The 13,541-nt window shown below is 40.2% G+C and overlaps 1 protein-coding gene across 24 annotated transcripts in view; it reads right to left on the bottom strand.

Moving 5' to 3' along the window:
- NRCAM (neuronal cell adhesion molecule) overlaps positions 1-13,541 on the bottom strand; it is an 84,063-nt gene that overhangs the window by 21,758 nt on the left and 48,764 nt on the right. For 8 of the 24 annotated variants that reach the window (XM_068549897.1, XM_068549895.1, XM_068549904.1 and 5 more), the window contains 7 exons: positions 11,810-12,007; positions 11,642-11,712; positions 10,415-10,640; positions 9,901-10,016; positions 8,359-8,563; positions 4,925-5,047; positions 3,472-3,648 (listed from right to left, as the gene is read on the bottom strand). In XM_068549897.1, the coding sequence (XP_068405998.1) occupies positions 3,472-3,648; positions 4,925-5,047; positions 8,359-8,563; positions 9,901-10,016; positions 10,415-10,640; positions 11,642-11,712; positions 11,810-12,007 (1,116 nt within the window). Of the gene's footprint in view, positions 1-2,418; positions 2,455-3,462; positions 3,649-4,924; positions 5,048-8,358; positions 8,564-9,900; positions 10,017-10,414; positions 10,641-11,641; positions 11,713-11,809; positions 12,008-13,541 lie in introns of all 24 variants that reach the window. The other 16 variants (XM_068549898.1, XM_068549889.1, XM_068549906.1 and 13 more) reach the window with 6 other exon arrangements.

Raw genomic sequence — 13,541 nt, 5'->3', positions numbered from 1 at the left:
CCTAGAGGCTGATGTTTCTATAGCCAAGGATATCACACCTGTTTTCTCTCAATGGTTCATCTCTTACTCTGTTTCATGGTGCTTCAAATTAAAATATAAAAGATTAAAAATATATATATAAAAGATATATTAAAAATACTAAAATTGGGAAGGATTGTGGAGAATTTTTATTTTTCTTGTCTCCCAGAACGTCCCTAAACTCTACACGAAGAAGGAAAACAGAGAAGAGGATAGAATTCATTCCTAGATTGAAAAAAGAAATATTTTTAAGGAAGGGAAACCCAGGGAAACAAATTATTCTCTAGCAGTTTAAAGTCTCATCATGGTAAAATATCATCATTTTATGCAAGCAATGTTTACTTACTGATGCACTATTAAATGAAACAATATAGAAAAGAAGGTTAGATTTAGCTTTTAAAAAAAAATTTAAACACCTTTTCTCTTTATATCCGAGTTCCACCAGATTTCAACACTGGGGGCTTTAGGAACCTTCGGAGACTCTCTTTTTGCTTGTCTCTATAATCAGAAGTAATTCACAATTCAATTTAGTAAGATCAAATGGTAAAACCTCAACTATATTAATTGACATTTCTTTTAGTTAGTCTGAATTCATTAAAATCAGCGGGTGAGGGGCTTCCCTGGTGGCGCAGTGGTTGAGAATCTGCCTGCCAATGCAGGGGACACGGGTTCGAGCCCTGGTCCGGGAAGATCCCGCATGCCGCGGAGCAACTAGGCCCGTGAGCCACAACTACTGAGGCTGCGCGTCTGGAGCCTGTGCTCCGCAACGGGAGAGGCCGCGATGGCGAGAGGCCCGCGCACCGCGATGAAGAGTGGCGCCCGCTCGCCGCAACTAGAGAAAGCCCTCGCACAGAAACGAAGACCCAACACAGCCATAAGTAAATAAATAAATAAATAAATAAATAAATAAATAAATAAATAAATAAAATTTAAAAAAAAAAAAAATCAGCGGGTGATGTTTTTTTCCAGTGGCATGCACGTCCTCCTCCAATATGACAAGTCAACGGAAAACACAAACTGCCCTGCTGCAGCTCAATTAATCGGCTACTGCCTCTAGGCTGAGCCCCAGTGACATGGCCACTGCACAGGGAAAGCGGCCAGGCTTTCTCTGGAATGCTTCCATGAAAGGGTCTAAGGGGAACCCAGCAGTAAATTATTGTAAAACCACCATGGATTTTAATGGATATCTAATCATCCCCAGAAAGAAGCACACATATAAAAGAGAGGTTCCCATCCTTCCACGATCTTGCAAACATTTTGAATGTTTACAACTTTGTTCTTTCAAGGGTAAAAACACCTATAAAACATTATTAAGATGCTTGAAAATGGCTACAGTTCTTATTCAATCATTCCCAAATCTACCTGATCTATGTTTTAAAATTTACCAAGACTCTGAATATAAGATTTGTAAGAAAAGAGAAGATATGATCAGGCCTAAGCTCCCAAGATTTGAACAACTTAGGGCAAAGCACTTATTTCTTTTGGTCAACTTTTTCTTCATTCCAATTTGTACTTGTTCAGTCTGTCAAAGCCCAAGAAAATCCCTGGCCAGGGGTGCTCTATATGAGAACACTGCCATGTGAGGCAGGGCGGCCTCCACTGCTCCCTAAAAAGCTGACAAATCTACCAAGAGCCAAGAGTCAAAGATTGGGGGGATCTTTGGGTGGAAGAAATACTACAATTCATTCCAGCACCATTCTCCCAACCAATCCTCCTCATCCAGAGAGCTGTGAGCAATAAAGGAGAACAAAAGTAATTCACTGTGATTGTTGGCTCTTCCCCAGGAGGAGACTTAAGCAGTCTGGCGAAGACAGAAATGGAATAACACAGCTGAGCAGAGCATGCGGGCTGCCTGAACACTTGGTCAGAGGGGATCCCGCTGGGGAGGCTTTCAGTCCCAGGGCAGCTGGAGTACGGCTAAGCTGAAATTCCGGGTGGACAGCGTAGTGTGATGCCAGCAACGTGTGCACTGTGTCTAGGAGGGGTACAGGTAAATCAGATTAGAACAGGAAGCTCGGCTGGTCTGATTTCTGACTGGCTGTTTTTATCACGGACTAACGTTTCTGAACCCTTCACAGACGGCATGGCCATCATGAGGGTCTGCGGCAAAGGTACAGTTTGGGTCCTGTCTGGTCTAGCCACGGTCATAGCATTAAAAGCCAAGATTAGGATTTGGACCTGGGATAAGTCTTGAGAAAAGGTGAATTCAATGGGTGGCCTTCTCCTTGTAAAAAAGACTAGACATGAATTTTAAAGTCAAGATCTTGCAGGATCTTATCTTCCTTTTGGTGCTTCAAAGCTTATTTTAAATATTTTCTCTTTTAACCCATGCTGCACTTCCCCATGGTTAACATGGCAAATTTCACACATGTAGAAAGTCATGCAGTTGAATGATTTTACCTTTGCCTGCACCTACATCAGGTGGGAGAATACCAGCTTTCATGAAGGGAAACAGAAATAGGACACTATATAGTTAGCATGTAAAGCTACATAAAAACACTTCTTAAAATGCTAAAGCATGCAAGAAGAATGGAGCGTACCACATCAGGTACAGGGGACAAAGGTACGTTTTTGTTCCCAAACTTACCAGTAATCAAATCTCCACATTACTTAAAGCGCTTTATTCATACTTGCCTATTATGTAAGAAGGCTTAGGAGATTTCAAGCCAATTTTGGGGTAAAAATGTCAATTTCTTATGCTATGGAAGATAATCAAATAAATGATCCTTAAGCAATTCTACAATTTAGAGACATGCAAAACCCTCTACAATGTTTTTGATCATTTTCATTGAATCTCAAGTTTTTCAAAATCATTTTTAGAAGTATTAAAGAAGTGTTCATTCTTTTTCTAAATACTTTAATGGGGCTCTTTTGCTTTCTGTACCAGATGGCATAGCAAACTATGAAGTCCCATGCTCAAACACAAAGTACATGCATTATTTAATAACTGTTTTGATTTCCTTGCTAGAAAACCTAAATCAGTATGCAGACTAGCAAATTATTTTCTGGTGAATCAAGACCAGAACCACAGTTACATATATTTATTTGTGTGTAGGTATGCATGTCTGTGTGTGCGTGTATTACACATATGTGTATGTGTGTATATAGGTAAAGTTGCAGATAGGAAAAAACATTGCCGTGAACTTTGAATTTAAGTGTGGCAAAATACTGTAATTTCCCACTCTCACCTCAATATTTTAATATAAGTTTAAAAATTTCATAGGGACTTAAAAAACAAACATCAAATCATTATTCCAGTATGAATTAAACAGCTGCGCATATATATATATATATATATATATATATATCAGAATGAGAGGTTACAGATAAGTGTTTGTATTAATTGGGTAGCATGGATACTTCCATGGTAAGAAGGAAAGAAAAAGCATAAACTTAAAGATTTTTGTCTCACGATACTTCTCGTTATATGGATTTTATACATACCCATCTTACCTTCATCCATAGTTGTTATCGCTTCCTCTGTTATTTGACTTCCTGATCCTGCTACTGTTTGTGCATAGAAATAAAATTTATATCGAGTGCTGAAACTTAAATTTTTTAAAGTCCAGCGGGTCTTGTTGGCAGGAATTTTCAAATCTACCAGAGGGCCTAATTCATGGGTGCTGTTAACTGTCAATAAGAATATAAACAAAATAAAGTAATAAAATAAATGAAAAAGCCAAAAGAAAACAAACACACTGATACAGAGAACAGAACAATGGTCACCAGAAGGGAAGGGGAATGGGGGGAGGTTGAAATGGGTAAAGGAGTCAACTGTATGGAGACGGATGGAAACTAAACTTTTAGTGGTAGGCACACTGTAGTGTATATGGAAGTCAAAATACAGTGTTGTACACATGAAACTTACATAATGTTATAAACCAATGTTACCTCCATGAAAAAAAAAGAACAAAGTGCATTCCCCGTTCATTGCTGTAGGAAGACTATCGTAAATAAATGTGTCAACCAAAAATGTTAAACCTGGACTACACTGACTTTTGTAATCCTACTCACTCTTTGTCTGACATAATTGATAACCTGACATAGTCCTATAATTGGGAGATTGGGATTGACATACACACACTGCTATATATATAAAATAGATAACTAATAAGGGCCTACTGTATAGCACAGGGAACACTACTCAACACTCTGTAATGACCTGTATGGGAAAAGAATCTAAAAAAAGAGTGGATATATGTATATGTATAACTGATTCACTTTGCTGTACACCTGAAACTAACACAGCATTATAAATCAACTATACTCCAATAAAAATTTTAAAAAATGATAATCTCAAGGGTCACACTGCGATTCTAATACAAATGCATATATTAATGTATGTATGTATATATGTAAATATATATACATAGATATTTAATTGTTTTTGCATACATTTTAAATATAAAAAAATAAACTATGGGATAAACCATAAAAAAAAAAATCCTATAATATGGTGTAACAAGGGGAAATACATTTTCCATGGGCTTCTAAGCTGGGAGGATTTTCTGGTTGAATCGCAATAGCATTTCTCATGTCTTTGTTTTTGCAGGCGGAGTCATGGGTTGTTAAATAACCCCAAATCTCATCTTCAGAGGCCTTGTGCCAAAGGAACCCCTCTTCTTACCATTTGCTGGTTATACAATACATGACGCCTACACACATAATGACAGCATGCACCTAAACCCCATGCTCAAGGTCTGTATTATTCTACATGTTATTTAATTTTCAAAAGCACATGTCATTTTTCTTTAAAAAGTATGATTTGAAGTTCCTTCTAGAATAACACTTGAAGGTATATGTATATATTCTACAGCTGTAAAGAAATACCCCGTTTGTATTTTAAGATAACAGTCTTTTTCCTTCGTAAACCGTATTTCCCTGTTTCCTTCTCCCCATAACTTACTTGGCTGATATTTTAAGGTGTACTCTGTCAAAATGCCATTCGGGTGGCTTGGTGGCTCCCATTCCAAAGTGAGAGAATCTAGCGTTGGATTAACAATCTTCAAAGAGGATGGAGCGCTGGGGACTTCAAATGAGACATACAGTCAACACAAAGGTTTCTGAATGTTTCAAACTGTATTAAAGTGACATATTTCACCAGGTCCACACAACTCATCAAGACTCTTTTTTTTGGCTGCGCCAGACGGCATGCGGGATCTTAGATCCCTGACCCGGGTTCGAACCCGTGCAGAAGTGCGGAGTCCTAACCACTGGACTGCCAGGGAATTCCTCAAGATTTTTGTCTTCTGTAACTCATTTTTGTTCCTGATTCAGCTGAAAATACGTTAATAGAAACCTGTTTCGCTTTTCCTCTTTTTCCCTCACCATTTCCATTTAGATTCATTAAAACCATCCTCTCCAAATACATAAGGGCTTTGCCTTTATATGGATCCAAACCAATGGTTTTAAAAGAGATGGTACTTGTTTGTTTCGTGAATGGGGTCTTAATAAAAGCAAACTAGTGACTGAGTGGAACTATTCTAACCAGACCGTTGAGCAGAAGCAGCTGTGTTCTGGGCTATTAAGGACTGTTTTCTCCAGCAAACCAGGTGTCTCCAGTCAGAACATCCTGCCTGCCAGGCTCTGGGCCTGAGCCAGCCCCCCCAAGTGCAGAGGAGCTCTTATCCGGAGAGCTGAGAGACGCCCGGCAGCTCGCAGTGATGGACAAGAGCCTGGGTGCTGGCACAGCCCTGGCTCTGGGGAAGGAGCGCAGGGTGTCAGGTTCTCCGTGGCAGAGGCTGGCAAATTACCAGCGGAAACATGCCCGGTCTTCTTTTATTCACTTCCTCAGAGCATGATGGACGATGGCAGCCCTCCCTCACGATCGTGACCTTCTCTACCCAACCTACCACGTTCCCTAAAACCTCCTGTCCCTCTAGCCAGAAACCAGGCAGTCGAGCTGAATTTCCCCCTCTGCCTCATTTCCACCATCTCCTGGGACACTAGATCCTGCCACATCCACCCTGCTAACCTCAACTGTATCCATTCCCTCCTCGTCTCTCCGCCACTGCCCCCCTTCAGACCCTTGGTGGCCTTGCCTAGAACAGTCCTGGCCCATAGTTCTAAGCTTCCGCAAATCACCCCTTTGAGAATCTGATGACAGCCCCAAACTCTCCCCAGAAAAATATACGCACCTTGTATATAATATTAGGGGGTTCACGGAGCTCCTTAAACCCACTCATTGACACCTGAAGAGACTGCCGTCCTCAGGTTAAGAGCTCCTGGCTTGAGGGTTAATATCCATAGCATTTAAGACCATCCATTGTTTTGGTCCTCCCTAGCTGACCTTCCTCCCTTTTCTCACCGTTCTCGGCTGCCTGACTTACCGTTCCCTGAAGGAGCCATGATGTTTCCTACCTTTGTGTCTTTGGACAGACTACTCTTCTCTTGTCTGTTCTTTAATCCCCTGGTTCTCTTTTCTATGGCACCTTCCCCTGAGCCATCTAAAGGGCCAGTGTAGGGTCTCACTAGCGAAAGCCTCTAGTGGAAGGAGCCCTAAACCTCCAAGGAGCAACGAGGCTGAGGACAAGCCACTGTAATGAGATAGGAGGTGGACACAGATGATTCTCAGAGGCTGTTGGGCAGCTGCCAACACCATGAGCCCTTCAACCAGGAGCCAGGACAGGGTTTGTCTGTGAACTGCTTTTAACCACACCTGGGTATATATCAGAAAAAAAAAAAAAAAAACACTAATTCAAGAAGATACATGCACGCCAACGTTTACAGCAGCATTATTTACAATAGCCCAAGCATGGAAGCAACCTAAGTGTTCATCAATAGATGAATGGATAAAGAAGGTGTGGTACATAACTACAATGGAATACTACTCAGTCATAAAAAAGACTATACACCTGTAACTTACATAATATTGTATAGCAACTATACTTCAATAAAAGAAGAATTGTCCTCTAAAATAAAATTGTAACCAAAATGTTTATTTAAAAAACAAAAGACCTAAGCAATCCACAGAAGCTATCTGGATCATTTTCAATACTGGCTTGAGGCAAAATTCAAGATAAGCAAAGGCCATGCTAGTGCCTTTCTTACTACATGGCCCTCTCTCCTCATCCACTAGGCTCCCAGGTGGCTGTGTCCTGACTCCTCTGGCCCCCGCTCCTACATCAGTTGTGTTTGGTTCTCCCTTCCTCCTCCCCTTGCCATGGCCCACACTTGCAATGATTCTTCCTTTCTCTTTCCAACACATTCTGTCAAGACCGACAACCTTCTAACTCAGTTCCACATTAGCATGAACTGCAAAGGTGCACTGAGAAAGAAGTAAACTACAACGTAGAGGATTCTTTTCCTTTCTAGATATTTTTCTTAGGTGATCACATCTAGTTCTCACGCTTTCTGGCTAAGGTAACTGAGGTTTAGAGAAATTGTATAACTTGCTTCAGGTCAGAAAGTTAATGACCCAAGTCAGCATCAAATTAGCAAGGTTCTACAACCTAAGTGTCCATCAATAGATGAATGGATAAAAAAGCTGTGGTATATATACACACACACACACACACACACACACACACACACACACACACTATGGAATACTACTCAGCCATAAAAAAGAATGGAATTTTGCCATTCGTAGCAACATGGATGGACTTGGAGGGTATTATGCTAAGTAAAATGAGCTAGACAGCGAAAGATAAATACTGTATGATAGTGCTTATATGTGGAATCTAAAAAATACAATAAAGTAGTGAATACAACATAAAAGAAGCAGACTCACAGATATAGAGAATGAACTAGTAGTTACCAGTGGGAGGGAGGGGGAATACAGGAGTGAGGGAGTGGGAGGTACAGACTACTGGGGGTAAGACAGGCTCAAGGATGTACTTTACTACATGGGGAATATAACCAATATTTTGTAACAACTGTAAATGAAAAGTAACATTTAAAAATTGTATAAAAATAGGGAATTCCCTGGTGGTCCAATGGTTAGGACTTGGTGTTTTCACTGTCAGGGCCCAGGTTCAATCCCTGGTCGGGGAACTAAGATTCTGCAAGCCATGCAGCTCGGCCAAAAAAAAAAAATTGTATAAAAATTTTAAAAATTAAAAACAAAAAATTAGCAAATTTTTGACCATGTGATTAACTGTGGAGAAAAATTTTAAGTCAAGAGAAAGGGGGTTTCAGGGAAGCCTCTGAAGCCTTCCCCACACCCTCAGGCCATAGACAAGCTGACACTCTGTCAGCTCTGTGTGTGCCGTGTTCATCTGTGGGAAAATCACATTTGGCTTCCAGAATATACTTTCTTTGGGGGCCCATCGGTCACGCAAAGTCTCTCAGGATGCACCACCACACGCTGCTAGGATCTCAGTGACATGTCCACCCTACCTCCTTCCGGGGTATTGAAGACCCTGTCGGGGCTGGCTGGGCCCTCCCCTTTCCCATTGACCACGCGGACGTTCAGTGTGTAGTGGCTAAAGGGCTCCAGCCCGGGCAACATGCCATGAGTCTTGCTGCCCTGGAAAGTGAGGATCTTTTTCTCAATATGGCGTCTGTTTCTTGTTGATGAACTCTGTGCCTTCCAGTAGTAAATCTGAAACGGCAAGAGTAAAAGTCAGGGATGGACAAGGGAGCCAACAGAATCCTCAGGCTCACAAAATTAAAGCTTTATTATTATCTTTTTTCCCAGAAAGTTCCCTTGGTACATTTTAGACTAGTGGAACAACTGACAGATATCAATTCTGAGGCAAGAGAGTAGGAGGCACAGGTAATGAGGGAAATTAAGAAATTGTGATGAAGCTCGGTTATGCCATGTTGTTGGAGAAGTCTAAGTGAAATAAACCAAAGAAATGAAACCGCATGAGACCCATACAGAAGGATTTAAGTGTCCTTTACTTGTATAAAATATTCTAACGGTAAAAATTACTGCCCAATATTTACATACTTTTCCAGAGTTAATACAACTTCATGTACAATATACCATTTAGTTTAATACTAAAAACCACAGTGAAGCTCTTATTATTACTACTCCTACAGTACAGAAGAGCCCCTGGGCTATCAAGAGGTAAGAAGACCCTCCACTTCAAGTCTAGGGCTTTCTCACTATGCCAAACTGCATCACTTAATTAAAAATACTTATTTTTTGGTATGAAATTGTAGACACAGATTTTGAAGTGATAAAGCGTTGATTAACTTTGGATAGAAATCCAGAACTGTTGTTCACTAAGTCCTCTTAAAGTCGTCTTAGGAGTTTACAGGCACTTTCAAGAGAAATCAACATATATACAGAATCTGGCCATCTTAGAGGAAGAAAAACCAAAAACCGGAAGTTGAACATGATGCAGTGCAAAAACTGACCTCTAGAGGTCAGGGTTTGACCAATCAAAGCCTTGACTTCCTTGGTAGGAGTGAAAGTTCTTTGACCACCTCTCAATCAAAACTATGAATCGGTCTTTCTGCGCTTCCCAAGAACACAGATAACTGATGTTTATAAGAATGACTGAGTTGGAACTCTATGATCTTGAACTATAAACTATTTAAAACAAAAGTCTACATTGTTTTCTGGATAGTTTTGTTTGTTGAACACATAGTTTTCTTTGTTTAAAACCACAGTCAGTGTGGTTTTAAAGCTAGGTGCATTTCATTACATTCTAGTGTTTTGAACATTGGTTTTCCCCATTTCGTGCATGCGGTAACTGTTGGGTTGGCAGAATGTAGACTATCTGTGGGAAAAATGGAGGAAGAATTTTTTTCTCCCTTTGTGTGCAGTGAGATGTCAATCCAGCTCTAGCTGGGATGCTTCAGAGGCAGGCTTCCTGAGGCAGTACACTTGATGAACTCTCAAGGCCTCCTCCGGCCAAGCAAAGGGCGTCTGGCATTGGCCAACGGACTGTTTCTAAGAAAAGAACACGAAAGGTCTCTTTCACTTGCCCGATAGCCCTGCAGGTGTCCTCGGATACTTTTCAGAGGTACCGGGTCCCAGTGCACCTCGGCTAAGGTGCTGTTTACCACGTTTACGTGCACATTCCCGGGAGCCACCATTGGGACTAGGGAAAGATGAGAAAGGGGGGTAGAAGTATCAGTGTCATTTTGAATTTCATGCAAAAAATGTCACCGTCTCCTAATTTTGGCTTGAAACATGCCGCAGCCTGATTCTATGTATTATCAAGGATGGAGAATAGATGTTAGTTTTTTTTTTTTTTTTTGAGCTCTGTTCATTTGACTTTGTGAGAACAACATATCTTTTTAAAAAGTAATACCTTTTAACACGCTGAACCTATTTTCTACGTAGCAGGCTGTTTAGATGTAGAAATGTTGAGCTAAATCATGGCTGCCTCCCATCCTCCCTCCCAATCTCAGCACCTCTGGACATGGCCTTGACTTGCACTTTGGTAAGTCTGCTTTGCTGGGGAAAAATAGACATGAAGTAGCATCAGGCACTTACGGTCTTCTCCAGAATGTCCCAGGACCACAGCTGGCTCTGGAGCAAAGCCCGCGTCGTTCAGGGCCTGAACTTTGATCAGGTATGGGACAAAGGTCGGGGTGCCCGAGACAATGTATTTGGATACATCTGCCACAACCATAGACGTCCATTCATCATCACCATCCTTCTGGCGCCAGCTAACTTTGTACTGAAGGCCTGGTCCATTAGATTCGAAACCATTCAAGGGCTACAAGAAAAGCCAGACCATCAGAGCTTATAAAACAGATCAGCAGTGCTATCTCTTACTGGAACGGCAAATTCAATTCTCAGACATAAAGACGGTGAGCGCTGCGCCACTAAAGTACAAGCTATGAACAATTTTCTCCAGGGACCTTTTGTCCTTTTTTTCACCTGTGATGAGATTCACAGCTTGTTTGGGATCAGCATTTCAAAGGTGGTTAATTTCTATCCTGAAGTAGTAAAAACCACCTAGGTCTCTCAGATTCTGGCTCCACAGTCATGGGTAGGTGACATAAAACTTTCCAGGTATATAGTTTCCTTTATGTGTTCCTGGTTGTGTGACAGCACCTCACTGTCTATTTTACTTGGAGACTGAAATTGTGAACTACTTCTTTCTTAAAAAAAAAAAAAGAGATTGGCTTGTCTTTCTATCCTGTTTCTACAGGCATGTATGTATCTTAGTATATACAAACATGTATGTATCTAAGTATGGATGTCTGGATCTATCTAAAATAAGTTTTTAGATCACACAAGTAAATATATATTAATTTTCCAAGTCCAGAAAATAGGCAGGCCAAAAAAGAAAAAAGCAGAAGAAGTTGACTACTGGTACCTGTCTTCTAGATGGTTCTCTACGATGGTGACAATACAAGCTAGCATTTACTGAGCACATTCTATGTGATAGGCACCGCTCTAAGTGCGTTATAAGTGCATTAACTCCTTTAATCTTATGAGGTTGATTCATTGTTATTCCCATCACACAGATACACAGTAGAGATGTTAAAGAAATGCCTTAAAGTCACACAGTTACTAAGTGGCAAAGCTGGGATTTGTACCATTCATTTTGGCTCCAAGGATCAAGCTTTTAACTACTACACGATTAATAAATATATGATATAGGTATATATTCCAAAAAATGTGTGAAAGGGGATTTTAATACAGGTATTATTTAAAAACGACTTTTCTTTTCACTCTAAAATATAGTTGAATATTTCAGACATAGCTCACCTTCCACGTAATCACCAAATTATCCGGCTCTGATCCCAGCCCTTCCACAGCCGTGGGATTTTTATCTGGTTCTAGAAGTTAAACAGCCACATACTTGTAAACTTTGGTCTTTTGCAAACAGTGGAAAACCTTTCCATTTTATTTCATATCACAGAAGTCCTGCTTTACCTGCAGCTTTAGTCAAATACTGCTCAGATGCCTCGCTGGGCAAGCTCCTCCCCAGGCTGTTTACTGCCATCACTCGGAAGGAATAGTTGACATAGGGCGACAACTTCAGCTGGGCTGTGGTCTGAGCTCCAGGGACTTCAGTTTGGTGATGCCACAGCCCCGGCTCATGCATTGCATCTTCATATTCGATGATGAATTCTGGCCACACCACACACACACAACAAATCCAAGACATGAATTCAGTCACCCAATGGTAGGTTGCGAGGATAACAAACAGGACAATCTAACAAGAGCAGCTGAACGTGAATTATCTCACTTTCAAGAAAAATTCACTAGAATATTTTGATTTCAGAAGCCTAGCGTCCTCAACACTTAAGCAAATCCAATAAGAGTATGCTTTCTCTAGCATGCTGAGTTTAGCTCCTTAAAACTGTTTAGAAGTGACCCACATATTCCTAGGAAAGTTTAAACATACAAAAAGATGACTGATTTTTTTCATAACAGGAGATGTTACGTGAAATACAGAGAGATACCATTTCCCACCAAACAGACTGGCAACAATCAAATATTTAACACACTTTGTGAACTATGACACAGGGAAACAAGCATTCTCATACTTTGTGGGAAGTGTAAATTGGTACAACTTCTATAGAGGACAATTTAGAACATCTAACAATATTTAACTCAGAGACCCTTTGACACAGAAATTGTGCTTCCAGCAATTTATTTTGAATAAATGTGCTCATGCATATGTTCGAAGGCACATGAAAAAGAATCCACATGGCAGCATTGTTTGCAACTGAAACAACCTAATTGCAAACAACCTAAATGTTCATCAATAGGACACTGATTAAATAAATTATGATGCATCCACACAATGGAATATTCTGCAGCTGTAAAAAATGAATAGGGCTGCTCCACGTGTACTGAAACAGAATGATTTCTAAAATATATTGTTAAGTGAAACCAAGTAGGGTTTAGAACATAATCCAGCGTGTGCTGGATACTACAGTTGTATAAAAATAAAAAGATTTACTATAACATATACACATACACATACGCTTGAAAGTACATGTGTTACCTCTTGGAGGATACACACTGTAACACTGGTGTCACCAGAGGAATTGAGAATCAGGGGTGGGAGGAAGACTTACTTTTCAGTGCATACCTACCCTCTTGTCTCTATTAAAATTTTGTGGTATGTACATGTTTTACCCTTGTAAAAAATAAGTATTTATTTGAAACAATATATGCACCCCAATGTTCATTGCAGCACTATGTACAATAAGCCAAGATATGGAAGCAACCTAAATGTCCATCGACAGATGAATGGATAAAGAAGATGTTGCACATACATACAATGGAATATTACTCAGCCATAAAAAGAATGAAATAATGCCACCTGCAGCAACATGGATGGACTTAGAGACAATCATATTAAGTGAAGTAAGCCAGGCAGAGAAAGACAAATATCATACGATATTGCATATATGTGGAATCTAAAAGAAAATGATACAAATGAACTTAAATACAAAACAGAAATAGACCCACAGACATAGAAAACAAACTTGCGGTTACCAGAGGGGAAAGGTAGGGGGAGGGATAAATGAGGAGCTTGGGATTAACATATACACACCACTATATATAAAAGAGATAACCAACAAGGACCTACTGTATAGCAGAGGGAACTATGCTCAATATTTTGTAATAACCTATAAAGAAGAATGTCAAA

The sequence above is a fragment of the Eschrichtius robustus genome, chromosome 8 (assembly GCF_028021215.1).
Source record: "Eschrichtius robustus isolate mEscRob2 chromosome 8, mEscRob2.pri, whole genome shotgun sequence".
Taxonomy (NCBI): Eukaryota; Metazoa; Chordata; class Mammalia; order Artiodactyla; family Eschrichtiidae; genus Eschrichtius; species Eschrichtius robustus.
This window is presented reverse-complemented; position numbering and strand designations above follow the sequence as displayed.